At 45.8% G+C, this 27,639-nt stretch overlaps 1 protein-coding gene across 5 annotated transcripts in view; it reads right to left on the minus strand.

The window, feature by feature from the left end:
• LOXHD1 (lipoxygenase homology PLAT domains 1) overlaps positions 1-27,639 on the minus strand; it is a 194,308-nt gene that overhangs the window by 159,484 nt on the left and 7,185 nt on the right. For 4 of the 5 annotated variants that reach the window (XR_014539524.1, XM_083575474.1, XM_083575473.1 and 1 more), the window contains exons 1-2: positions 15,618-15,922; positions 4,977-5,091 (exon numbers count right to left, since the gene is read on the minus strand). Coding sequence is in view for 4 of the 5 variants with exons in the window: in XM_083575474.1 (XP_083431600.1) it covers positions 4,977-5,091; positions 15,618-15,693 (191 nt within the window). In the remaining variant the exon portion in view is untranslated. Of the gene's footprint in view, positions 1-4,976; positions 5,092-15,617; positions 15,923-27,639 lie in introns of those variants that run through there. The other variant, XM_083575472.1, reaches the window with a different exon arrangement.

Raw genomic sequence — 27,639 nt, forward strand, 5'->3', positions numbered from 1 at the left:
TTGTTTTTGAGGAGACCACAGGGAAGAGAAGAACGGGAATTGGGAAGCCCTGAAAAGCAATTACGCTGCAGCGAGATTTCTGACAGGGGTGACGCCTTGTCAGCGTATAACACCTGTGCTCAGAGATCGACACCGGTTGCTGATTTGCTCCCAGGTTAATTTCAAGGTGTTGCTATTAGTATAAAGGTAAAGGGACCCCTGACCGTTAGGGTCCAGTCACGGACGACTCTGGGGATGTGGCACTCATCTAGTTTTATTGGCTGAGGGAGCCAGCATACAGCTTCCAGGTCATGTGGCCAGCATGACTAAGCTGCTTCTGGTAAAGCAGAGCTGCACACGGAAACGCCGTTTACCTTCCCGCCGGAGCGGTACCTATTTATCTACTTGCACTTTGACGTGCTTTCAAACTGCTGGGTTGGCAGAAGCAGGGACCGAGCAACGGGAGCTCACCCTGTTGCAGGGATTCGAACCACCAACCTTCTGATCGGCAAGTCCCAGGCTCTGTGGTTTAACCCACAGTGCCACCCGCGTCCCTCTATTATTAGTATACAAAGCCCTTAATAACTTGGGACCAGTTTACCTACGAGATCACCTTCCCACATATTTGCCTGCTTGCAGTGCGGAATTGTCACTGGTGCAGGTGACACATAATACCCCTACCACCTTTGTAAGAACTCCATCATTTCGTGTGACAGCACCTACACTTTGGAACTCCCTGCCAATTGAGATCAGGCAGGTGCCTTGCTCTGTTCAGTGCCTGCTAAAAACATTCTTGGTTAGACAAGCCTTTACCCCTGATGTTTAGAAACGCTGGTGTGAATTTTAAACTGTTTTAGTATTTTAACTGCTTGTATGCTTTAATGTAATTGTTTGCTGGTTTTATGGTTGATCTTTGTGTAAACTACTTTGAAGGTTGTTGTTTTTTACAATCAAACGGTGCATAAATACATCAAACAGGGTATTCATTTAGCAAGAATTTTAAAAGGTCAAATGAGAAGCTGTTTTGGAAGAATGGCAAGCTATTTTTGTGACATTTGGCAAGGTAAGGTGGAGTGCAGTTGCAGGTTTAAGTCAGGAGAGAGTTAATTTCAAATGCTGAACAAGATTCCTAGCAACGAATGCTTAACGGTTCATTCTGGGGTCATAATGAAACTGACTGGAAAGAGATTCGGGAGATGCATGAGAAAGTACTTTTTCAACACGGCAAAATAAAACAAAAACTCCTTTCAGTGATGGCTTAAAACCTTTTTCTTTTTTTTCTGCTTTGACAAGCCTATGTAGAATGCTGGCATATGTTTTAATCTCTCTTTTTTGCTTACTGTTTATTTTAATCATCTTTGGAATGTTTTTAACTGTCTTTCACTGATAATTCTCGTGTGTTTGTTTGTTTTTGTAAACCTCTTAGAGGTTTTTATTACAATCAAGCAGTATGTAAATGATGCAAAATAAATAAATGAAAATCAGAATCATGTTGTTATGGCCGCTGTTGTTGTGGCCACTGGAATGTGTATGGATGAATCTGTCATTTTATCTCAGGCCCCATCTGCAGTAGACATTTAAAGCAGTATTATGCCACTTTAAGAATCATGCACCTGCAAAGTATCATGGGAACTGTAGTTTGTTAAGGCTGATGAGTGTTCTTAAGGGACCCCTATTCCTCTCACAGTTATAGTTTACAGAGTGAGTTTAGCAGTGAGTTCCTCTTTCCAGAGAATTCTGGGAATTAGGAGAATTTTGGGTCTCCTTACAACTTTCGTCACCCTTAACAAACTGCAAATCCATGATAGTTTAAAATGGTAACATATTGCTTTAAATGTCTGGTGCAAATATGGTCTCAGTTTCTCATTTTTTCCCCATCTTCTCCGCATCTCTGCAGAAATTTATTATTTTTAAGAAGAAGAAAAACCCTCATGAAAATTCATCAGCCAATTTCTCCTAATAAACCCATTCTTGTATGCAGTTTTGAATAATATGCACATTTTTGCAAACAATTCCCCCTGAATTAATTAATTCTGTATGTTGTTTTCACTAATATGTGCACTTTTGTACACAACGTTTGGTTGAAGAACCGTTACGCAACATTCACAAAAATGCAAAATTTAAAGGATAGCCGTGTTTGACCTCACACATTCGTTTGAAGAGTGAGAATTGGGTGGTTTCTCGTTGAAATGCACACAAAACTAAATTTCTATCCCACCACCAGCTGGGGCTGATGGAAATGGTGGTCCAAAACATCTACAGTGTACTAGGAGCCAACTTGGTGCGCTGAATGCGTTTGAGTATTCTGAAATCATCTCCAAGTTGTTTCTCTCAAATATGGCAAAGAGGCCTGAAATTTCATGCATTTCCTTTACCATTCCCATATTATTTGTCTTTATAAGGTTTTCGTGTTTGAGCTGCTTCACTGGAGAAAGAAGGTCTTTTGAGGGGGAAACTTAAAAGAGTTTCAGGTACCTCTTGTCAGCGCTGTAGACATGGAGAAAATGTGGCGTTATGGTATGAAATTAACATTTTCGGTGATACATTGACATCCAAAGGAAAGCAATCAAGCATCATAGAGAACCTGGCGCAACACAAGAATGGGAGCCTAACAGTGCAATCCTTGCCATGCCTACTCATAAGTAAGTCCTAGTGAATTCAAGGGAGTTTACTCCCAGTAAATGAGGTTAGGATTGTCCTTTAAGCCAATCCTTTACCCACTTATCTGGGACTAAGCCTCATAAGACTCCATGTGACTTCCTTCTGAGTACACACCAGTAGGATTGTACTGTTGATCATTTTCCGTTAAGACTATGGAGCCATTAAGAAAACAAACTGCTTTGTAGAAAATCTGAACGTTGTAGCAGCCATCTTCCTTGTTGCAGGCTGCATTTTAAGGGCTGTCACATGAAGATGGAGCAAGCTCGTTTCTCCTGCTCCCAACCAATGGATTCAAGTTACAAGAAGTAGGGCTGCCATACGTCTGGATTTTCCTGGACATTACAGGGATTTCAAAGGCCGAAGCATAGCTGTCAACTTTTCCCTTTTCTTGCGAGGAATGCTATTCGGAATAAGGGAATTTCCCTTAAAAAGGGGGGAAAGTTGACAGCTATGGACCAAAGTGATGTCCAGGGGGCATCTCTGGAAGGCAGCATATCGTCCTGGACAATTTGGGGGATTTCCTTAAAAGCTTAACAAGTTTTGGGGTGTCCTGGTTTTTACTTTTCGAAATATGCCAACCCTACCAGAAAGGAGATTCTGACGCAACATCAGGAAGAACTTTCTGATGGTAAGAGCTGTTCGACAGTGGAACAGACTCCCAGAAGAGATGGTGGTTTCTCCTTCCTTGGAGGTTTCTAAGCAGAGGTTGGATGGCCATCTGCCATGGATGCTTTAGCTGAGATTCCTGCACTGCAGGGGGTTGGACTAGATGACCCTCAGAACCCCTTCCAACTCTACAATTCTATGATTCTATAAATTACCCATCCCTCTTTTTCATTAATGCTATGATTGTGACATCTTCTGATTCGGAACCATAGGGGCTCAGCCACCCTAGTTTTTGATTCACACAATAGATCTCCTTCTAAGGTAAAGGTAAAGGGACCCCTGACCATTAGGTCCAGTCGTGGCTGACTCTGGGGTTGCGGCGCTCATCTCACTTTACTGGCTGAGGGAGCCGGTGTACAGCTTCCAGGTCATGTGGCCAGCATGACTAAGCCGCTTCTGGTGAACCAGAGCAGCACACGGAAACGCCGTTTACCTTCCCGCCGGAGTGGTACGTATTTATCTACTTGCACTTTGACGTGCTTTTGAATTGCTAGGTTGGCAGGAGCAGGGACCGAGCAACGGGAGCTCACCCCGTCGCGGGGATTCAAACCGCCGACCTTCTGATCGGCAAGTCCTAGGCTCTGTGGTTTAACCCATAGCACCCCCCGCATCCCAGATCTCCTTCTACTGGTCCACAATACAAAGTGTCCTTTCATACTGCATCACGGTGTGGTACGCTGGTTTGACATCAACTGATAGGAAGGGCCTACAGAGGGTGATGAATACAGCACAAGATATTATGGGCTGTCCCATGAATCCGCTGGATGAAACAGCGGAAGAACATTGCCTCAGGAGAGTGAGGAAAATTCTCAGGGATGATTCACACCCTGGCCGGCACTTTCTTGATCTCCTGCCCTCAGGCAGAAGATATAGAAGCATGATTAGTCGCACCAACAGGGTAAAGAACAGCTTCTATCCATGGGCTGTTAGGCTGCTGAATGAAAAGATAACAACAGGGCAACTGACTTTCGGGTTTGGTGGGTATGCGTCAGTAAACGAGGGGAATTAAGACTAAGAGAGCTGAGTGGGGGCTGCTCGTGGAATCTCACTGTGTACAAGTTGTACAAGTGACAATAAAGTGTTTCAATATTTCAATACCCCTAAACCTGCTTGGATGTGGGTCTATTGAATCTGTACTTAAATTCCATGACAAGGACATATAATCATTTTACCATTCACACAGCTCACCTGTCACTATGCAACAAGGCCTACACATGTCAAACTAGCCTCATTGCACCCAGCCCGTCTGTTCTCATTCCAGTATCTTTCCCTCAATACAGTAATGCAAAACCACAGTCTTGTCTATTGACAATAACCACCCGCTGCACTTCAATGCGCTTTTAAGTGGCTCAGTTAACTATAGTACACTTTCTGTAAAGCTACAGAATTGTCAGGATATGCATTAGATGAGCTTATGCGTTTTGGGATGAGGGGGTAAGCAAAAAAGGTTTCTGAATGGGCATTTCAAAATAGAATGGTAACAAAAGGATTAACATTTGTATGGGTCTGTGAGTGATCGGGTTATACATGCAGGTGTCGCTTGAATTTTCGCATGCATTTAGAATGTGCTGCATCCATCAGTGAATCAAGATACATCGCAAACCAAAATCTCTCATTTTAGCTTACTGCAGAGAACGCTGCTGAGCTCACAGATACCCAGCGTGACTCACTTGCTGGTCAGATGGGCTTTCGGAGTGATGCCAAATTCTCCAAAGAGAGTAACAAAGACATTGGCATCGGTCCCCGCTCCTCGGACGTCTCCTGTCACCGTCACGACTTCGTAGACTGTGGATACAAATTGGAGGAAATACATGAAACCAGCAGGAATAATGTATCTTACTCTCCAGGGTGGGGTGGAGCAACTGGTCAAAATGGACCCCACTGTCAAGATTTGAAACAAGATTCATTTTAGGGTAAGGGCAGGATTCAGAGCAAAGATCTTTTCAATGCCTCACTTCTGAAAATATAAAGAGAGGAAGATTAGGACTGGAAGCAGAGATGAACAACTCTGTCAATTTCTTTGTGCCTCAGTTTCTCATTTTTCCAACCTCTCCATATTCCTGCAGTAGCTTACAATTTTTAAAAACAAGTCATCATGAAAATTCATCATGGTATGCATTTTTGTGTTTTTAAACAGCAAACCACTCTGTGATCTTCAGGTGAAGGGTGGTATGTAAAGTTATGAAATAATAATAATAATCAGCATTTTAGCATACATTTCTCCTAATATATACCATTTTGCAAGCAGTATTAACTAAAATACACCTTTTTGCAAGCAATCAAAATGAATTTTGGTATGTTGTTTTCACTCATAATGAATTTTTAAGCACACATTTCCCCAATATATGCATTTTTGCACACATTATTTACTTGGAGTACTGTACTGCAAAATTTAGGGAAGTGCAACTTTCAAAGGATACTGGTGCTCGGTTTCAGTTTGAGGAGCATTAATGGGCTAATTTTTCACTAAACTGAAAACAGAATCAAATTTCTGCCCCATCCCTGCAGTGTCTACCCTTTCTTCATTACAAGAGAATTAAGCTGAGAGCCACATGTAATCCAAGTGCTGCATTCCAGAATCCTCTGCAGTCTTGCAAGGGATTCTGGGATGCAACTATTTGAACATGCACAGCTTTATTGGCATCCCTAAAAAGACCATTCTCTCAAAGCAGCCATTTCTCTCGCTTGTGCTTTGTGGCTGGCCCTGACTCCTGAGCAGTGCATGGTCTGATTCCTTGAGTCAGAACCTCAAAGTCCCAAAATCAAGGCTTACTATGGCCTTAAGTTCTGACAAGTGACACCCTTTTGCTTGATGCAAACATTACATTGTGATACGGTTAAAGAGGCTTAATTCTGGTTTGGTGCAATATGTGCATTGGATTCAGGGTTGGCTGGAAGACTGGAAGCCAATGTAAACCATGGTTTGTGGATGTGCAAATCATAACCTTCTGGGTGAGAGTCAAAGGGAATACCTTTTTAAGATGCATCTTTCTAGTGGCTGATATTTGTAACACCTGTAACACGGCCTCGGCCCATTATACCTGAAGGAGCGCCTTCACCCCCATCGTTCAGCCCAGACACTAAGGTCCAGCGCTGAGGGCCTTCTGGTGGTTCCCTCACTGTGAGAAGCGAAGTTACAGGGAACCAGGCAGAGGGCCTTCTCAGTAGTGGCACCAGCCCTGTGGAACACCTTCCCATCAGATATCAAAGAAATAAACAACTACCAGACTTTTAGAAGACATCTGAAGGCAGCCCTGCTTAGGGAAGCTTTTAATGTCTGATGTTTTATTGTGTTTTTAATTTTTTGCTGGAAGCCGCCCAGAGGGAAACCCAGCCAGATGTGCGGGTTTATAAATAAATTGTTGTTGTTGTTAAAAATAATGCCTTTTATTTTTATCTGCTGACCAATTAATTGGGTCATCTTTGGAGTTTACTCCAAAGAAATTGATTAATAAAAAAAATCAATTAAACGCTGCAGCCCTTAGAGTAAGTTTTCTACTTATTTTAGACAGGGCTCCTGAAATAGTTGACAAATCCATGTAAATATTAAGTGGCTGGCAACCCTTATATAGCATATCCTGGCACCTTCCAGAAATTTCAATCTGTAACTCCCATCAGCCCCAAGCAGAACACCTATACCAGCTGAGGCTGATGGGAATTGCAGTTGAAAACATTGGTAAGACATGAGGTTGGCAAAGGTTGCTGTATCCTATATTTGCAAATCCAAGCACTGCAACCTAGAAGAGGCACATGCAGGAATTCCATGGACTTTGTTATTGTTGATGAGCCCCTGCAAAGTCAAATGTTATTATTTCTGACTCATTGCATGATGAGTGCCTTGAGTCATTTGGAGTCTTAGCTGGGAGCAAAACATCGGTCTACCTTTCGGAAGCCAGGAAAACACATATTGGTTTCTTCACAGCGCTGGCAGATATTAGTTCAGAAACTGGCAGATTTTGTGATCTAATTTCAATTTGTGCTGGGCAGGGAAGCACATTTACCAGAGAGATGCCAAATTCACCCCACAGGTATCCATTGTGATTAGCAAGCAATGCACCCTTTATATTGTGCTGATTTGATAGAAAGTGATGTATCTCTCCATCCTCTTTGCAAACTTGTAATGGTACAACTATAGAAGAATGAGCACAGGTTCAGTTACAGAGGGGTGAATCTGTCAGTCTTGGTTTCTCTTTTTTCCAGTCTTACATGCAGTTCTCTGCATTTGCTCATAAGTTTGTGTGTTTGTTTATTTGGTTGTTTGGTTGGTTGTTTTTTAAAGTCTTCCCGAAAATTCACCAGCATAATGTGAACTTCGGCTATACCTCACTGGACGTCTGTTGTAGATCCCTAGTAGATCCCTGGCTCCCCCCAAAGAAGAAGCTCAACAACTTTGGATTCCCTAAAAAAAGCTCAACAACTGTGACCTGAACCCCCCAAAAGAGGGTAGATCACTGCCAGTTTTTAACTCTGTGAGTAGATCACAATCTCTTGAGAGTTGGCCACCCCTGATATACATCATGGGTCAGCAAACTAAGGCCCAGAGGCCGGATCCGGCCCAATCGCCTTCTAAATCTGGCCCGCAGACGGTCCAGGAATCAGCGTGTTTTTACATGAGTAGAATGTGCCCTTTTATTTAAAATGCATCTCTGGGTTATTTGTGGGGCATAGGAATTCGTTCATTTTTTTTCTTCAAAATATAGTCTGGCCACCCACAAGCTCTGAGGGACAGTGGACCGGCCCCCTGCTGAAAAGGTTTGCTGACCCCTGATACACATTTTTCTACACAATTCTTATTTATACAAAACAAGTTTCCCTAGAATAATTCATTTCTGTATATATCTTCTTCTTTTTTCATTAATACGTGCATTTCTGTGCACACATTACGTCAGTGCATGCATTGTTGTATACATTACTGTCAGAGCTACCCTAGGTCCCAGCTCACAAAGGACCAACGCTGCTTCGTTGTTAAGTATAAAAGTCTTTATTGAAGTTCAGATTCACTTCCAGAGCCGCAGTGCGCAGCTCCACGTCTCAAGTGTCAGACCACTGATGCTCTGTCTGAGTCTCCTCCCCCTTGACACCAATTTAAGATTCTAGCCTTGCTCCACCTTCTCCGCTGCTCCTTCCTCCTCTGGGTCCGCCTGCCCGCCGGGGTTCCGCCCTTTCTAGCCTCTTCTCCCGCTGATTCCCCTGAGCCTTCTCCCTCCCTCCGGCGGGCTTTAGGAGCTGGTTCCCCATCCGGGTCTCCTGCTGTTCCGCGCGCCTGCACATTTGAACTTGGCGTGCGCGCCCAGCCAGCAACTTTCCTCCTGACCGTTCCACTGCTGCTGTCACTGCTTCCCCCTTCGGGGGGGCTAGCTGCAACTGACCTCCCCTCCGTTGGAGGCGTGGTCAGCCCTGACTCCCTCTCTGGAGGAGACGCTGGCCCTGACACATGTGACTCTTCCCCCCCACTACGCTCTGGTGGGGAAACTGGTCCCGATCCTCCACTGCTGCTTTGGGGTTCCCCTCTGGCTCCTTGTTTCTGGTGCGTCCCCCCTGGGACCCCCCTTGCCCTGACCGTCGGCGCCCCCTTCTGGGAATCTTCTGATTCGCTGGAGAAGCTCATGGAATCTCTCGGGCCACTGTCATACTCCCCTACGCTGCCCTCGGATTCTTCCCCTTCGCTCTCCCAATCCTCTCTCCCCAGTGCTCCTGCTCCTGATTCCCTGACAATTACTGTTCTGGAAAAGTTAGGTGAAGTGAAAATGTTGAGGGTTGGGGGTATGTGATCGAGGGTTCTGGAAACCAAGCCTTGTGAGGAACAGTTGAGGGAACTGGGTATGTTTGGCCTGGAAAAGAGAACACTGAGCGGAGATATGATAGCCATCTTCAAATATCTCAAGGGCTGCCACAAGCTTGTTTTCTCCTGCTCTCGAGGGTAGGACCCGGACCAATGGCTTCAAGTTACAAGAAAGGAAATTCTGACTCAACATCAGGAAGGATTTACTGGTGGTTAGAGCTAACCAATAAATTCCCCATCCCTGTTTTTCATTGATGCTGAAGTATTTTTCAGTCCTTAGGTTTATTTTTACAATGTACCGTACATAGCAGATTATTCAGCAGTCAAATACCCAGTGATCTGTCCTGTTAGGCAAAGATCATAAGACAACCCGGATGTTCTCCAGATTCTGTGTACAGATCTGTAGGAGCAGACCATCCCCCAACCCAAACTAGTTCGTTAAGAAAATCCCCAAACTTGGTTCCATGGGTGACTCTGGGTCATCTCTCTGTGGTAGCTTATCTTAAAGTTTTAAGTGTCTATATGCTTATCGCAGGGACACGGGTGGCACTGTGGGTTAAACCACAGAGCCTAAGACTTGCCGATCAGAAGGTCGGCGGTTTGAATCCCCATGACGAGGTGAGCTCCCGTTGCTCGGTCCCTGCTCCTGCCAACCTAGCAGTTCGAAAGCAAGTCAAAGTGCAAGTAGATAAACAGGTACCACTCCGGTGGGAAGGTAAACGGCGTTTCCGTGTGCTGCTCTGGTTCACCAGAAGTGGCTTAGTCATGCTGGCCACATGACCCGGAAGCTGTACGCCGGCTCCCTCAGTCAGTAAAGCAAGATGAGCGCTGCAACCCCAGAGTCGGTCATGACTGGACCTAATGGTCAGGGATCCCTTTACCTTTTACCTTATGCTTATCGCATTTATAAATTTTAAATTTATTGTTGTACATTGCTTTAAATGTTTGCTTTCCTTCTGGGATTGTACCCCCAAGTGTGTTTTATAAGCTGGTCTCTGACCGTAATAAATTTGTCTATCTATCCATCTATCTATCCTCTATCTATCTGTCTACCCAGTGATCTACTGATCTGTTAAATATAAAATCAAATCATCCACCCACCCAGGTTTTCAGAAGCAGAACAGAAAGTCACACTATAAAGTCACACTTGCCTTTTCAGACCTACCCCAACAGAGCTGAAAGACAAGGTGTAAATTAATTAGTAAAGTGGTCCTCTTCATTTCCCTCATTATTGAATGCAGCCTGTTTTTAAATACATATCATCTTACAAGTATTCATTCCCTGTGATGTGCCTATGAAAGAGCAAAGCTCCTCACTGAGGCTGTTTGGATATTTCAGGTTGCCAGAAGCCTCTGACTTCCCAGAGCTACTTGTGTGAGATATCAAGGGCTTGATGCTTCTTGACAGCAAGGCTGGGGCGGAACAGAACTGCGTCCTGCAGGCAAGATGGATTCTTCCACTTCTCAGAGCTAAGAATCACATAGAATCATAGAACTGTAGAGCTAGAAGGGACCCCCAGAGTAATCTCTTCCAGCCCCCTCACAATGCATGGATTTCAGCTAAGGCAGCCTGGGAGTCATTCTGGACTCACAGCTGTCCATGGAGGTGCAGGTCAATTCTGTGTCCAGGGCAGCTGTCTACCAGCTCCATCTGGTACGCAGGCTGAGACCCTACATGCCCGCGGACTGTCTCACCAGAGTGGTACATGCTCTGGTTATCTCTTGCTTGAACTACTGCAATGCGCTCTACGTGGGGCTACCTTTGAAGGTGACCCGGAAACTACAACTAATCCAGAATGCAGCAGCTAGACTGGTGACTGGGAGTGGCCACCGAGACCATATAACACCAGTCCTGAAAGACCTACACTGGGTCCCAGTACATTTCCGAGCACAATTCAAAGTGTTGGTGCTGACCTTTAAAGCCCTAAATGGCCTCGGTCCAGTATACCTGAAGGAGCGTCTCCACCTCCATCGTTCTGCCCGGACACTGAGGTTCAGCGCCAAGGGCCTTCTGGCGGTTCTCTCGCTGCGAGAAGCCAAGTAACAGGGAACCAGACAGAGGGCCTTCTCGGTAGTGGCACCACCCTGTGGAACGCCCTCCCACTGGATGTCAAAGAGAAAAACAACTACCAGACTTTTAGAAGACATCTGAAGGCAGCCCTGTTTAGGGAAGCTTTTAATGTTTAATAGGTTATTGTATTTTAGTGTTCTGTTGGAAGCCGCCCAGAGTGGCTGGGGAAACCCAGCCAGATGGGCGAGGTATAAATAATAAATTATGATGATGATGATGATGATGATGATGATGATGATGATGATGACAGATGGTCATCCAACCTCTACTTTAAAAACCTCTAAAGAAGGAGAGTCCACAACCTCCCGAAGGATACCGTTCCGCTGTAGAACAGCTCTTGCTGTCAGAAAGTTCTTTCTGATGTTTAGTTGAAATCTCCTTTCTTGTAACTTGAAGCCACTGGTTCGAGTCCTACCCTCCGGAGCAGGAGAAAACAAGCTTAATCCCTCTGCTATGTGACAGCCCTTGAGATATTTGAAGATGAAGGGGATAAATTGAGATTGCAGAGTTTTGAGAAATTAAAAGGGAAGGTGAGAGATTGGCTGCACTATCATCAAATAAATGAAGCGTTTAAATTGGACAGTAAAATTGGCTTCCAGGTGGAAAAATCAAAATTGGAGACAGAATTGTTAGAACCCAGTACTAAGAATTTGTCAAAAATGTACAACTTGCTGCTGAAATGGAATACACAAGATGAAACGGTTAAATCAGCTATGATTAAATGGGCTCAGGACATTGGTCATAATATTTTGTTTGCTGATTGGGAAAAGTTGTGGACCACCGGGATGAAATTTACGGCATGTAATGCTCTAAGAGAAAACATTATGAAAATGATATATAGGTGGTACATAACCCCAGTCAAGCTTGCAAAGATTTACCATTTGCCTGATAATAAATGTTGGAAATGTAAAGAAAAGGAAGGTACATTCTTTCACCTTTGGTGGACGTGCCCGAAGATTAAGGCATTCTGGGAAATGATCTATAATGAACTTAAAAAGGTATTTAAATATACTTTCCCTAAGAAACCAGAGGCCTTTCTCTTGGGTATTGTCGGACAGGGGGTGTTAAAGACGGACATAACTTTCTTTTTGTACGCTACAACAGCAGCTAGAATACTTATTGCGAAGTACTGGAAGACACAAGAACTACCCACACTGGAAGAATGGCAGATGAAGGTGATAGACTACATGGGCCTGGCAGAAATGACGAGCAGAATCCGAAACCAGGGAAGAGAAGCAGCGCAAGAAGAATGGAAAAAGTTCAAGGACTATTTAAAGAAATACTACAAAATTAATGAAAGTTAGAATGATGTTGGACTGGAAAGTAAACGGTTACTATTAGCAAGGGTTAAGACAAGGAGAATAAGGAAGATTAGATTAAATTTAAATTAAAATAAGGGAAGATTTGCTGAGTAATTGATAAGAATTTGGAATACAGAAAAGGGAGGCATGAGGAAGTCGGGGAAGAAAGGTATAAGAAATTAAGATATGAAATGGTACATGTTTTTTGTTTTGTTTTTGTTTTTGTCTGTTTATGTATTTGTTATATGTTTGTTATTATTATAAAAACCTTTAATAAAAAATTATTTTAAAAAAAAAGAGATATTTGAAGATGGCTATCGTATCTCCTCTCAGTCTCCTCTTTTCAGGCAACCAGGGGTCAGCAAACCTTTTCAGCAGGGGGCCAGTCCACTGTCCCTCAGACCTTGAGGGGGACCGGACTATATTTTGAAAAAAATAATAATGAACAAATTCCTATGCCCCAGAGATGCATTTTAAATAAAAGCATACATTCTGCTCATGTAAAAGCACGCTGATTCCCGGACCATCCGTGGGCTGGATTTAGAAGGCGATTGGGACGGATCCGGCCCCTGGGCCTTAGTTTGCCTACCCATGGGCTAAACATACCCAGCTCCTTCAACCCTTCCTCATAAGGCTTGGTTTCCAGACCCTTCAATCATCTTGGTTGCCCTCCTCTGCACACATTCCAGCTTGTCGATATCCTTCTTAAATTGTGGTACCCAGAATTGGACACAGTATCGCTGGATGGGGCAGCTGCAATAGTCCTGCATTGCAGGGGGTTCGACTAGATGGTTTGCCCAATCCCTTCCAACTCTGCAATCCTACGATTCCGAAGGAAGATAAAGATGCCCTCAAATGGAACCGACGCAAATAGCTCAAAGCTTACAACACATTGACGATTTCAAGCTTGCTTTCACAACCCTTTGTGATACAAAACGAATTAGAATTTTATTATTACGGTCACAGATCAGTTCCGGGTCACTTACAATATCAGGAAAATCATAAAACACAACAGGGATACGTTGAATTGCATTTGGGTTTAATAGAGACAATTCAGATATAGCAGCAGTTTTAAAAGTATATTAAATCTTGAACGCTAAAATATAACCTAAAATTATCATTTAAAACCTTAATCACTTTGGTAGTACAGCTTGTTCCCTAGGTTTTATGGCAGTCGCACAGAATTTGGCCACCGTGATACAAAACTTGCATAGTTGCATATTTGGTAGAACTGGGGTTGGCAGGCTTGTCCTCAACCTTTTCAGACACAGGACTTGTTTTCATGCATTTAGGAACTCATTCCTTAGTTATTTTATCATGCATTTTTACGGTGGTGCTCTGCTGTTGCAACCCACCTCGGATCAGGCCATGGCCTGGAAGTGAATCCTGACCCATCAGCCAGAAGTCCACTGCCAACAGAGCAGAGGAACTATAAAGGTAAAGGTAAAGGGACCCCTGACCATTAGGTCCAGTCGTGAACGACTCTGGGGTTGCAGCGCTCATCTCGCTTTATTGGCCGAGGGAGCCGGCGTACAGCTTCCGGGTCATGTGGCCAGCATGACTAAGTCGCTTCTGGCGAACCAAAGCAGCGCACAGAAACGCCGTTTACCTCCCCGCTGGAGCAGTACCTATTTATCTACTTGCACGTTGACGTGCTTTCGAACTGCTAGGTTGGCAGGAGCTGGGACCGAGCAATGTGAGCTCACCCTGTCGCGGGGATTCAAACCGCCGACCTTCTGATCGGCAAATCCTAGGCTCTGTGGTTTAACCCACAGTGCCACCAGCGCCCACATTTTGTATGCATCACATCTATGAGCCACACTGGGAGGGAGCTGGTCACCAGCCACACAATTTCGTTTCTCCCACAATAACCCCAGTCCTAAGCATGCAGCCAGCCCTATGACAGAGGCTGCTGCCTGGACTCAGCCTTTAGTCCTTTTCACATGTTATTATCTCAGGTGGATGATAACAAATGGTCTACCCAAAAGGGCTGTCATACAAACTGAATTTTTGAACTTTAATGCTATCGTTTAAATTTATTCTTTGCTCCTCCTAATTTATCGGGGAGAGGGCGTTGTTAGGTGATCCGAATCATTTAGCGTTTTGCTGCTTTTTTTTCTTTCGTCATTGATTTTGTTGGTTTCTAAATGCTGCCTTGGGTGGTTTTTTAACTAGAAAAGTGGCTTATAAATATTTTAAATAAGTAAGTAAGTAAATAATTAAATGCAGTCCGCATCTTCAATGATCCTCACATTCGTCTCTTGTTACCCTTGCACCCTCCTTCCCAGTTTTTCCTTTGCTGTCGCTCCAGCTGTCAAAAATTTTGACTGTAGGCTGCCTGGGGCAGGGATTTTTTCCCCTTTCCATTACTATGTCAAGTACCACTTTATTAAGCTGTTCCCGGTTTTGTCCCCCATTTCCCCAAGGAACGCAGGGCAGCATGCAAGGTCCAATCCAGCCCCACGGTCCATTCCATCCTCACAACACTCCTGTAAGAGAGTCACAACACCCCTGGGTGCTCGAAAGTCACTTAGTAAGCTCCATGGCTAAGCAAGACATACACTGAGGTCTCCATCCATCACTCAGTCCATCACATCACACTGATCCGGCGCCTTGTCTTGTAAATCAAACGCCACTAAAACTGCTTTGAGCATCAGTGCAAAGGGATCCATGATGCCGAGACCACATAACACCGGTCCTGAAAGACCTACATTGGCTCCGAGTACGTTTCCGAACACAATTCAAAGTGTTGGTGCTGACCTTTAAAGCCCTAAACGGCCTTGGCTCAGTATACCTGAAGGAGCGTCTCCACCCAATTCGTTCAGCCCGGACACTGAGGTCCAGCTCTAAGGGCCTTCTGGAGGTTTCCTCCCTTCAAGAAGTGAGGTTACAGGGAACCAGGCAGAGGGCCTTCTCGGTAGTGGCACCAGCCCTCCCATCAGATGTCAAGGAAATAAACAACTATCTGACTTTTAGAAGACATCTGAAGGCAGCCCTGTTTAGGGAAGTTTTTAATATTTGATGTTTTGTCATGCTTTTAATATTCTGTTGGGAGCTGCCCAGAGTGGCTGGGGAAACCCAGCCAGATGGGCAGGGTATAAATAATAAATAAATTATCATCATCATCATCATCACCATCATCATCTCTCCTGGCTTACCTTTTTTCTTGTTGTATTCATCTTCAGTTTCATGGCAAGAATCCGAGTGATAATCCCGAAGTTCTTGCTCATACATCTCAGCAAAATTCTCATCATCCTTTTTCTTCTTCTTCTTGTCTTTGTCCTTGGACTTCTTCCCTTTTTTCTTTTTCTTCTTTTTCTTCTTTTTCTTCCCACCATAGTCGTCGTCGTCTTCTTCGCTGTCGCTGTACTCTTTCTTCTTTTTCTTCTTCTTCTTCTCGCTCCTCTCTTCCTCCTCATCCTCTGTCAAGCCCCTTCCTCTCTCCTGTTCCTCCTCATCTTCCTCATCTTCCTCCACCCCTTCGTCTTCCTCATCTGATGATCTGCTCATCCTCTCCCCCCAGTTATCACCTACACTTTGCCTTCTCTTTCCTCATCCCTCCACAACAACTTTCCTCTCAGGCTCTTTGGACTTCCCTCGAGCCTTCTTCTCTCTATTCTCTCCTCTGTGTCCCTCTATGCTCTTCTGCCTCTTGAAAGACGCTAGTTTCCTCTAAGCTTCCTCCAATCTGCACCTCCCTCGGTGCCTGCGCTGTGGACCTCCTCCCCTGCTTGCAATCGATAATCCCATCAGACGGTCCCTTCTTTGACTGCCTTTAACTTTATCCCTCCTGTCTTCCACCTGTTTGGCCAAAAGGCCTCTTCTGCTCACATCTTTCGTTTCCTTCTCTCCTTTTCGGTTCCATTACTTATTCATTGGCCTGATCAGAGTTGCTTCCTCCACCTCTGTCGTCTTCGGCATCTTTTTTTAAAGAAGAGCTTTCCTCTCCTGAGATCAGATCTTGCCATGAGTCTACCATGTCACACCTAGCCAATGAAAGCCAGAATCCCTTCAAATGTAGGTCAGGGAGAAAGCGTGTGATGAAATTCTCCCGTGGCCTGAGCCCAGAGAGAGATTTATGCAGTAGGGCAAGTTCGCTCTCCTCACAGCCCCACTTTGAGCTTCAGAAGAGTTGGCTACATTTGGCGTGGGAGAGGGGGGAGATTACCTGGAGCTCCTTCGGTCAGCTGACCCCAAGACAGACAGACAGGTGAAAAGAGAGAGAGAGAGAGAGAGCTACTCTATCTGGCTGGTTTGCCGTTCCCTCTCCATTATTCATGGGTCTCAGGATTGCTTTACAATCTCAAACTTTGTGGCAGAGAAACTCCCGAAGTCGACGGGTGAAGTGCCATAGATTAGGAGGAGAGCAAATACGTTGCCTGTGTGAGCTCCCAGGTTTGGTCCCCAAAATCTCTCAGTAAAAGGTAAAGGGACCCCTGACCATTAGGTCTAGTCGTGGCCAACTCTGGGACCCACAAGGGAAGGGGATTCTCATGCTGGATTTTTTTAATGATCAGTGATGTAGCATGGGTTGCCAGCTCTTGGGGCAGTCCAGCACATGCACTGGGGAGCAGGGCGTGGAGGCTGAGCAGAGCCTGCAGCACCAGCCCAGCCCTCCGGAAGCCAACGCCTGTGTAGGGGCTCCTGGTTCGCACCCCCTCAAAATTGTGCTGCAGCCGCCTTAAACACACACACACACCCCATGCTATGCCCCTGTTTTTGATGCCTCTCTTCAAAGACTCCTTTCAAAGGTCTCTGTCATGGAAAACCAGTTCTCTTTCAAAAAAGAAAAGATCAGCCGTTATTTCTCACAAGCGCAACATTATTTACCCACGGCACACCAAGATCCTATCATCAGCAGTAAAAATTGCTCTGTATTTCAACACCTTTTTAAAAGTCTTCTTTTCACCTGAGATCTGGCGAGAATAACAGCGAGCAAATATGCAGATGAAAAGCCAGTGTCCACAATCAATCATTAGAGTTTTCCCACCCGGGGCAATTAAATCAAAGATCAGAGTTCTTCCATCAAAGCCACTGTTCCTGCCGACCTACCTGCCGTAATTAAATTAAAAGTAATACACTGAAGAACGCCGCAATGCCTTTTATTCTTTCGTTCTTTCTTTGAATAGTAGAACAGGGAAAGCCGTGCAACAGAAGGTCACCGATGCATAAAGAATGATCAGGCAAGAGCAACCAAGTTAGCAGCGAGACCATCAGCTTAAAACCGTGGCTCCTATCATCATTGGCTTTCCATAGGAAGCTCTCAAGCCATGTTCTGCGCTCCCAGGCATCACACAAAATGACAGAATAGCAGAATCATAACCCTAGTTGACATTTGATACTCTGTGGGGGGCACTGTGTGCTGGGTCCTGCCCTCAAAATCATGTGGCTTTCTTCACACCATAGTAAATTTTACAGCCCTACGCATGGAGTATCTCAGAAACTCCGAGTGCCCCTATCTTCCAGGGACAGTCCCAGGTTTACAGAAGCCGTCCTGGTTTCTGATTTGATCCCAGAATGTCCCACTTTTCTTTAGGTAAAGGGACCCCTGACCATTAGGTCCGGTCGTGGCCAACTCTGGCGTTGCGGCGCTCATCTTGCTTTATTGGCCGAGGGAGCCAGTGTACAGCTTCCGGGTCATGTGGCCAGCATGACTAAGCCGCATCTGGCGAACCAGAGCAGCGCACGGAAATGCCGTTTACCTTCCCGCCAGAGCGGTACCTATTTATCTACTTGCACTTCAACGTGCTTTCAAACTGCTATGTTGGCAGGAGCAGGGACAGAGCAACAGGAGCTCACCCCATCGCATTGGAGGGTATGGAGTAATGCGACCCTCAAGCCAAGGAGATAACTATACAACCTTTAGAAGACACCTGAAGGCAGCCCTGTACAGGGAATTTTAAAAAAAATGTTTAATGTTTTAGTCTGTTTTTCTATCTACGTTGGAAGTTGCCCAAAGTGGCTGGGGCAACCCAGTCAGATGGGCGGGGTATAAATAATAAAATGATGGTGATGATAAAACAGGACATCCCTATTCTCATTGCAGAAACTGCCGGTTAGTTTCTGGGTCCAATTCCAAGTTCTGGTTTTGACCTATAAACAATGTCGGAGCATATGCCCATGCTGCCCAGGTTGGGTGCGTTCTCAAGGGGCATTGAGGGTGCCCTCCCTGGTGTGGGATAGCCACGCATGCACCCACCAATCCCGCTTCCTTCCTCTCTCCTTCCTGCTTGCCTGCCTCCTTCCCATCCTCTCCCCTGCCTGCCGGTCTCCTCCAGCCAGGAGCATGGGGCAACAGCACACCTCCCGCCCATGACTCCCGCACCTACCGCCAGCTGTAGGGGTGTGATAGCCTAGGGCTCGGGCTCGGATTCGGAACCAGAGGAGACTCAGTCCGCACCGGATCCTTTGCCTCAGGCATCATCTGAACCAAGTCTGGGGCCTGATTCTGAAGAGCCCCAGTCTGCACAGGTTCCCCTGCAACAAGCACCAGCTGGGCTGAGTCAGGGGCCTGAGCCTCGTTGCCTTCAGCTGGGCCATCACTTACAGCTGCTCCACTACCGGTTGGGTCAGGAGAGGCTGAGGCAGCCCCTGGGTCTAGTAACCCACCGACGTCTCCCGAGTTGCAGAGACTCAGGTCTGAGAGAAGGAGAGACCTGAGTACTCGCAGGAGGAGTGCTCACCTTCGGGTGAAACAGGGAGGTGAGTCACTGGGGGATCAGGACCAGCCATTACCCCGACAAAGATAAAAGGCTGATGGACCCCGCCCCAGGTTGTGGGAGCAACATTACTGTTTGCTAGAACCTGCCTGAGACCCTGTGCCTGACCTAGTCTGGTTTCCTGCCTTGGCCCTGTCGGACTGACTCATAGCTGTCAACCTCCCCTTTTTTGCGGGAAATTCCCTTATTCCAGCGCCGTTTCCCGCTGCTTCCCACTGCTATCCCGGATTGTTAGATGTCCCGTAGACTGTCCCCGGGACAGGTGAGGGTGCTGATCCCTTATTTTCAAATCTGAAAGTTGACAGCTATGGACTGACTCCTCGTGGAATCCTTGGATTCGGGACCGGACCTGGACCGCATTGCTCTGGTTAACCCCCGGGCCCAGCACAAGGGGAAGGGGGGAGCTGCTGCGCTGCACTTCTGGCTGGAGGAGGCAGGCAGGGGAGAGGAGGATGGGGAGGAGGCAGGCGAGCGGGAAGGGGAGAGGAAGGAACCAGCACACCGGTGCAGCAGCTCCCCCCTTCCCCCGACAGCTCACGCTAGACATGGGAGTCCAAGTCACAGGCGGGCGGAGCACTGAATGTCACCCCTGATCAGGGATGATGCCCAGACTGGTGCGCCCCCCCCAGCACACACCTTCCTCCGCCAGTGCCTATAAAGCCTTAACTGGCTCAGGGTCACAATATCTCAAGGACCTCCTCTCCCCATATGAGCTGACCTAGACCTGCAATTACCATCTGAGGCTCTTACCTGAAACCCTGGATAGATGCAGTCATTCATTTTCGAGCATCCTGAGCTAATGACTCAAGGCATCTTCCTATGTTCCTATCCTGTGGCCTCTTGGACTACGGGATTGCAGCGGTAGAGTGGTTTTCACTTAGTGGTTCCTAACACTTTTTTAAAAAAAATTATTAATTTTTTCAAGAAATAGAAATTAAAGAAAAACAAAGAACAATACATAACACTGTGAACACACTTATATATATATTTTCCAAAATGAAAACTAATAAAAAAAAGAAAGGAAAGGAAAAATAAAAGATATAAGGAAAAAAGACAAAAGAAAAGAAAAAATACTTTTCATAACCTGGAATATTACCAAATTCTTGCTTCAAATACTGCAATTTACAAATCTTAAAGTATTATAAAAGACTTCCACCGCATTCAGCACATGTCTCTTAGTTGTCTTTCTCGCATTTACATCTGTTCTTCAATCATTTCCCTTCCTTAGATTCTTTCATAACCAATCAAATCTTTATGTTCTCTATATTCTTAGGTTCCTAACACTTTTAATGCAACGTCCCTATGCATGATCTGCTTCGATGTTACACTTTTCACTTGACTAAATCACTTGTGTGAGCTCCAGATCATGCCTGCCCCAGAGTCGCATAAGGCCATCACCTTTACCGAAGCTAAATAGGTCTGGATCTGGTCAATGGCTGCGTGAGAGAAGGTGGAAGGAAGGCAGGTTAAAGCAGCAATATATTGTTTAAACAAACAAGCCGTGTGTGTCTGTCATGAGAAGGGAGGTAAGACGTGTGAATTGGCCTTCAGTTTGGTTGCTCTGCTCAGATTCAGTCATGATGGTTTATCATCACGCAACACAGTGCGTTGCCTGAAATCAGTGAAGAGGAGGAAGGAAAAGGGAGATCTCTCTGTCTAGTGCTAACCTCGTGATGGGATCCTCTTGCTATCCTCAAGTCTAAGGACAGAGTGCCCCCTGCTGGAAAGAAAGAACAAGATTCCTGAAAAGTTGTACCTGAACATTCATAGAATCATAGAATCAAATCCCCCACTTGGCCATGAAGTCCACTGCCTCTCTTTTTTTTTTATAAATATTTATTAAGTTTTCCAATTTTATACAAACACAAAAAGAAAAAGAAAAGAAAAATATTAAAAACAAATCAATTTCGATAACAGTTTTTCAATAACATGTTTCTTTGACTTCCTCATACCTCCCCTTCTTGTTTTCTAGTTCAAATTGTTAATCCAGCAAATCCTAATCTCTTAACATTCCTTTTAATTAACACCTTATTTTCCAAATCAACTTTTTAAATTTTTTGACTTAAACAATTTTAATCCCTGTTATCTTTATCATAACAGCTAGAGACCACAAAAGTTCAATCCAGCATCTTTTCAGAGTTCATTAATTTTGTAGTATTTCTGTAAATAATCCTTAAATTTCTTCCAATCTTCTTCTGCCGACTCTTCTCCCTGGTCGCGGATTCTGCCGGTCATTTCTGCCAGTCGAAGTCCACTGCCTCTCAACCTAATCTACCTCACAGACTTGTTGGGATAATAAAACAGATGGGAGGGTGTGGACATCATTTGCCATCTTGAGCTTTTTGAGCTCCAGGTGGGACCTACATGCATTGTTGCTGACATCCAGCTGCCTCAGGAGACAATGGAGGAGCGCACCTTCTGGGATGAATAGATGCATATGGACAAACACAACAAATAAATCAATGTGTCTCTGTGCATGGTTTAAGGTGACATCTGAGGGAAAGAGGTTGCAGAAAAGGCAAAACTCTCCTGCACTTCCTTGGACTGCAACTTTGCAAACTACTAAAATATCTATCCGGGATCAGCCCTACCAGCACCTCAAACCTGAGGATCCTCAGAGGAGGATCTACAGGAGCAGGACCCGCCCCCCAACTGATCTCCACACCACTAAGGACCCTGAGGAGGTCATCAAGTCTGAACATCCCTAAGCCAGTACTGGAGGCCCCTAATTCATCTGCCTGGAGCAGAGGAGATGGAAGTCAAGCAGAAATTTCAGTGACGGACTATGAGACTACTCAAGAGGAGAGGAAAGGACATGGAAGCATCTGTATGGTTTAGGACCTGAATGAGAGCCAGGAAGGCGTAGAGCAGGCATCCCAACCTGTGGCCCTCCAGATGTTTTGGCCTACAACTTCCATGATTCCTAGCTAACAGGACCAGTGGTCAGGGATGGTGGGAATTGTAGTCCAAAACATCTGGAGGGCTGCAGGCTGGGGATGCCTGGAGTAGAGTCTTCAGCTGCAATATAAGCTCCTAATAATGAGATGATCTGGTCCTGATGCACCAGCAATTATCCCAGCTTCTGTGTCACTCCCAGGAGAGATGCATGGCTCGGGCGTGCTGCATGTACTGCAGTAAGTGGACGCCCAGTGCACCGACAAGAGCTGGAGCTGTTTTGCAAAGCCATCTGAGTTTTAATGAAAGGGGGCGGCTTCTCCCCTTCCTTTCTGCAACTCACATGGAGCCGTGAAGCTTTGAAGACAGCTGTGGGGTCCAGCTGTTTTCCAAGCCAGCCAGAGGGAGATTTCAAAGCTCTCTCACTCAGACCTACGGATGACCGGGTCTGTCAATTTCAGTTTCTCATTTTTCCAGTCTCAAATTCAGTTCCCCATTTTTCTACATCCGTTTGCAAAATAAAAATAAAAATTAAGACTTCGTGAATATTCATTAACATTTGAGTGCAAAGTTCTCCTAACTTGCACATTTTCCCCAAGCAATATGCCCTGAATTAATGTCTTTTTGGTACGTAATTTTCACCATGCCTTTTAATGCTCACTTTACCTCAGTATATGCATCTTCACTGGACTAGAGAACTGTGTTGAAAAAATATGGAAAAGTGCAAATTTCAAAGAACCACTCTGTATATTGTTTCAGAAATGCAAATTGGGTAGGAGCTTCTTTAAATGCAAAATGATCTGAATTCCCCCATCCCCGAAGAGCTCTGAACAATGAGCTGTTCCCCTGCTTTGCAAACCCCTCCAGCTGAGTGCATCACAAAACCCCACCCCTTCTCCTCTGAGCTTAAATAAATAAATAAAATAAGATTCATGCACTTCAACACTAAAAGGAAGTGGGGGAAACAGAGAGAAAAGGGGAACAGGAGCTGTAAATATAATAGAGGACAGCACAGGCCTGTAGTTCTAAGGCTCGGCTAAATAACATATTTCAGCACATTCCCTTCCAAGCAGCCTTCTGGGGGCCATACGATAGTGCTGAGCAGGGCCAGAGGCAAAAGAAGGTGGAGTTGTGAATATACACTTTACCCTTCATACATAGGGCACTGGACTTTGAGGAGAAGGTGTGAGGGCTCTGACAGGGTCCTAGAGTCCTCCCACCTCATCCCCAAAACCCAGTTAGTGCACTCCCAGCTTTGGGAAGAAGGTGGGAGAACTCTAATAAAATAATAATAATAAAATTTTATTTATATCCTGCCCTCCCCCGCCGAAGCCGGGCTCAGAGCGGCTAACAACAATAAAAGTAACACAGCATTCTAAAACCAATTCGTTTTAAAATCAATTCAGAATCAAATTAATGGCAACCATTGGGCTAGAGTTCTATGAGCCTTACAGAGGGAGAGAGGAGGTCAGACTGTGCCTTGGCCAAAGGCCTGGTGGAACAGCTCTGTCTTGCAGGCCCTGCAGAAAGATGTCAAGTCCCGCAGGACCCTAGTCTCTTGTGACAGAGCGTTCCACCAGATCGGGGCCACGGCCGAAAAAGCCCTGGCTCTGGTTGAGGCCAGCCTAACCTCCCTGTGCCCCGGGAGCTACTCCAGTTTCAAGCATTTGCTATTGTTATTGTTGTTACTATTGGTTTCTATTAATTTATTGATGTGTTTGTTGCTCGTAAAGGATATTTTTTTAATGTTTATGCTTTGTTGTGTTTTTATATAATAAATGATAAAAAAAAATATTTATATCCCTCCCTCCCCAGCCAAAGCAGGGCTCAGAACAGCTAACAACAGTAAAAATAACACAGTTTACATAAAATCACAATCAATTAATTGAAATACATTCTAAAATCAATTCATTCTAAAATCAATTCAAAATCAAATTAATGGCAACCATTGAGCTAGAGTGCTATGAGGATTACCAAAGGAGGGGGTCAGACTGTGCCTTGGCCAAAGGCCTGGTGGAACAGCTCTGTCTTGCAGGCCCTGCGGAAAGATGTCAAGTCCTGCAGGGCCCTAGTTTCTTGTGACAGAGCGTTCCACCAGATCGGGGCCACGGCCGAAAAAGCCCTGGCTCTGGTTGAGGCCAGCCTAACCTCCCTGTGGCCCGGGATCTCCAAGATGTTTTTGTTTGAAGACCGTAAGGTCCTCTGTGGGACATACCAGGAGAGGCGGTCCCATAGGTACGAGGGTCCTAGGCCATATAGGGCTTTAAAGGTTAAAACCAGCACCTTAAACCTGATCCTGTACTCCACCGGGACCCTGTCCGAGCTCTCCCGCCTCCTTCCCAAAGCCTAGTGCCTTGCTTAGCTAGGAAGGCAATGCGAGGGCAGAGAGGGTGTCAAATTTTGGCCATGCTCCCTTCTGCAGTGCGACAAGACAGTGTGCAGCCCATGGGTTCCATGTCAAAGGACTCTTGCAGCCCACTTGGTATGAAAAGTTGGGCCGCCCCTGACCTAGATGGTCCGACTCAGTTAATACAGGGGCTTCCTATGTATCTATAGTGAGCTTGCCATTCCTAAATATCAAGTGTCCAGTTGTGTCCAGAAGAGGGCAATGTTTTAATACTTCTTCCCTTCCACATTAACTGTGCCTCAGCCCAGCCTCAAATTCAGAAGGCAGAGCATCAAGCAGGCGAAACAACCTGCTCATGGCATCCTCAACAGAACTGAGGAATGTATCACATTTTCCCCATCCGCTCCTCCGAGTTCAAACTACTTCCTTTCCTCCTCCTTTGTCAGCCCTCCCAGAGAATATGTAATAGGGTGAAATGGCGAAACACCCTGTGGCTCTTCAAAGATCTGTCATCATTTTTTGTGCGGTTGGTGGTGGGGTATCTCTCCCTTTCTCCAAGTTGTTCAAAGCAACATACATGGGTTTTCCAATGTTAACCTGTGACGGTAGGCTGAGAGATTGTGTCCAGCATTAAACTCATCCCAGAGGCGGCTCTACCGTTAGGTGGAGGGAGTCAGCTGCCTCAGGTAGCAATTGCTGAGGGGCAGGCATCAGAGCTGTGTGTGAGACAGAAAGCTTGCTCACACACAGCCTTCTGCCCACAGTGCTGCCCTGTTGCCAATACTGAAGTAAGATTCAATCCCCGGTCTAGTTGGCTTCCATATGTGGATAGATAGATAAACTTTATTCGCATTAGCCAATAGCCATAGCAACATAAAACAAGCAATATGTACAAATAAAATATATACAAATAAAAAAAGACAGCAGTGGGTAAGAAGGGCAATCAAATGACCAAGATTATCATTCAGATAGTGGCCCTTAATCTCATTGCACCCTCGATAAACCTAGCAACCTTTGCTATTGTCTGATCATTTTGATCTGATAAAAAAAAGAACAATGTGGCCTGAGATGGGCGGCCTGGGATGGTAAGTAAGAGTGGGGTAATGATCTCATTCCTCAGATCTTTATAAAGCGGACAGGACAGGAGAACATGAGCCACATATGTGGAATGGAGCGGGGTGCAGAGAGATGCTATCTTGTCCTTTGCCTCAGGCAGCAAAATGCCTTGGGCTTGATCGTCCAATAAGCTAGGCAGGGATCTGAATAGAGATCACCCTGGTTTAGTCCAACACACAACTCGGCATCACACCGTTGGTCTCACTTGGGCTATGGGACTTAGTCAGTATTATTTTTCAAGAAAAAGAGGTACGGGAATTCACCATGAACATCTCCCTTGTAGGTAAAGGTAAGGTAAAGGACTCCTGGACGGTTAAGTCCAGTGAAAGGCGACTATGGGGTTGCGGCGCTCATCTCACTTTCAGGCCGAGGGTGACGGTGTTTGTCCACAGACAGCTTTCCGGGTCATGTGGCCAGCAGGACTAGACCGCTTCTGGCACAACGGGACACCATGATGGAAACCCGAGCGCACGGAAACGCCGTTTACCTTCCCACTGCAATGGTAGCTATCTACTTGCACTGGTGTGCTTTCGAACCGCTACGTTGGCAGGAGCTGGGACAGAGCAATGGGAGCTCACCCCGTCGTAGGGATTCGAACCGCCAACCTTCCAATCACCAAGCCCAAGAGGCTCAGTGTGTCCCTTGTACTCTTGTAATGGCAATGGCAGCCACCTGAGAGGTGCCAAAACTGAGTTCTGGCAAGTTCCACCTGAAGAGAAGCCCGGTGTGATGGCCTGGGACTCAAGCTCAGACTCGGAACCAGAGGAGTCTCAGTCTGCACCAGATCTTTTCCCTCAGGCATCATCTGAACCAAGCCTGGGGCCTGATCCTGAAGAGATCCTGCACAGGTTCCCCTGCAACAAACACCAGCTGGGCCGAGTCAGGGGCCTGAGCCTGCCCTGGATCCAGATGTGGGGATTACCTCGTTGCCTTCAGCTGGGCCATCACTTACAGCTGCTCCACTACCAGTTGGGTCAGGGGAGGCTGAGGCGGCCCCTGGGTCTAGAAAACCCACCAACCTCTCCTGAGCTGCAGAGATTAAAGTCTGAGAGAAGGAGAGACCTGAGTACTCGCAGGAGGAGTGCTCGCCTTTGGGCGAAACAGGGAGGTGAGTCACTGGGGGATCAGGACCGGCCATTACCCCGACAAAAATAAAAGACCCCGCCTCAGGTTGCTGGAGCAACATTGTTGTATGCTAGATCCTGCCAGAGATCTTGTACCTGTCCTTGCCTGGTCTCCTGCCTCGTGTCCTGCCTTGACCCTGTCAGACTGACTCCTAGCAGAACCTTCGGATTCTGGATCAGACCTGGACCGCGGTTCTCGGGTTACCCCTAGGCCCAGCACACCCTGGACCTAGTCTTCCTAATGGTGCAGGAACAAAACTGCTCTTCTACCTCTGGTTCCTCTCACTCACTCAAGCAGATGTTTCTTCAGCATCCAACCATTATGTTCTCCCACCCCCACTCCCCTGGCTCTGAGTCTTCCTCTTCTGAAGACACCAGAAAAGGGACCCCAACTAATTGAATTGCTTCAGAGCCTGGTTCTGAGATGGGGGGGGGTAAAGGCAGGCATTCTCAGCAGGCTGAAACCTCTTTCATTTCTTACCAAGAGAGTCGGGGAAGTCAAGCATGAATGTCAAGGCTCTTCCAGGGAAATGCGATCCGCTAAGATAAGCTATAAACAACCCAGGCGATTCCATTATATTTATTACTGACACCCGCCACCCTGGAAATGCAAAAAATTCTTTCTGGAGATGTTGAGACCATGTAACGTAATGTCTTCATAAAAGAATCACATGGACCACACGCAGACTGCATTGTTCTCAATGTGCTCTTTGGGGGGAAAGGTCCTTTTTCTCTGTAGAAGGTCCTAATGTTTGGGAAAATCTTGTTTTATTTTAATATTTTTAAGAATGTGAATTGTGTGGTTGACTTTGTAAAACCAAATAAAGAAAAAGAAAAGATCAGTGATGACTTCCATGCAGGAGAAGTCTCAGGCTGCAGGCCCACAATCCATCAGAGGACGGTATTTAAGCTGGGGGAGGGAAGGCACCCCACTGTTGCTGCACCTGCTCCATACGGCCCAGACCTGTGGACAACTGTC

This window comes from Podarcis filfolensis, assembly GCF_964270895.1.
Source record: "Podarcis filfolensis genome assembly, chromosome: 11".
Lineage (NCBI taxonomy): Eukaryota > Metazoa > Chordata > Lepidosauria > Squamata > Lacertidae > Podarcis > Podarcis filfolensis.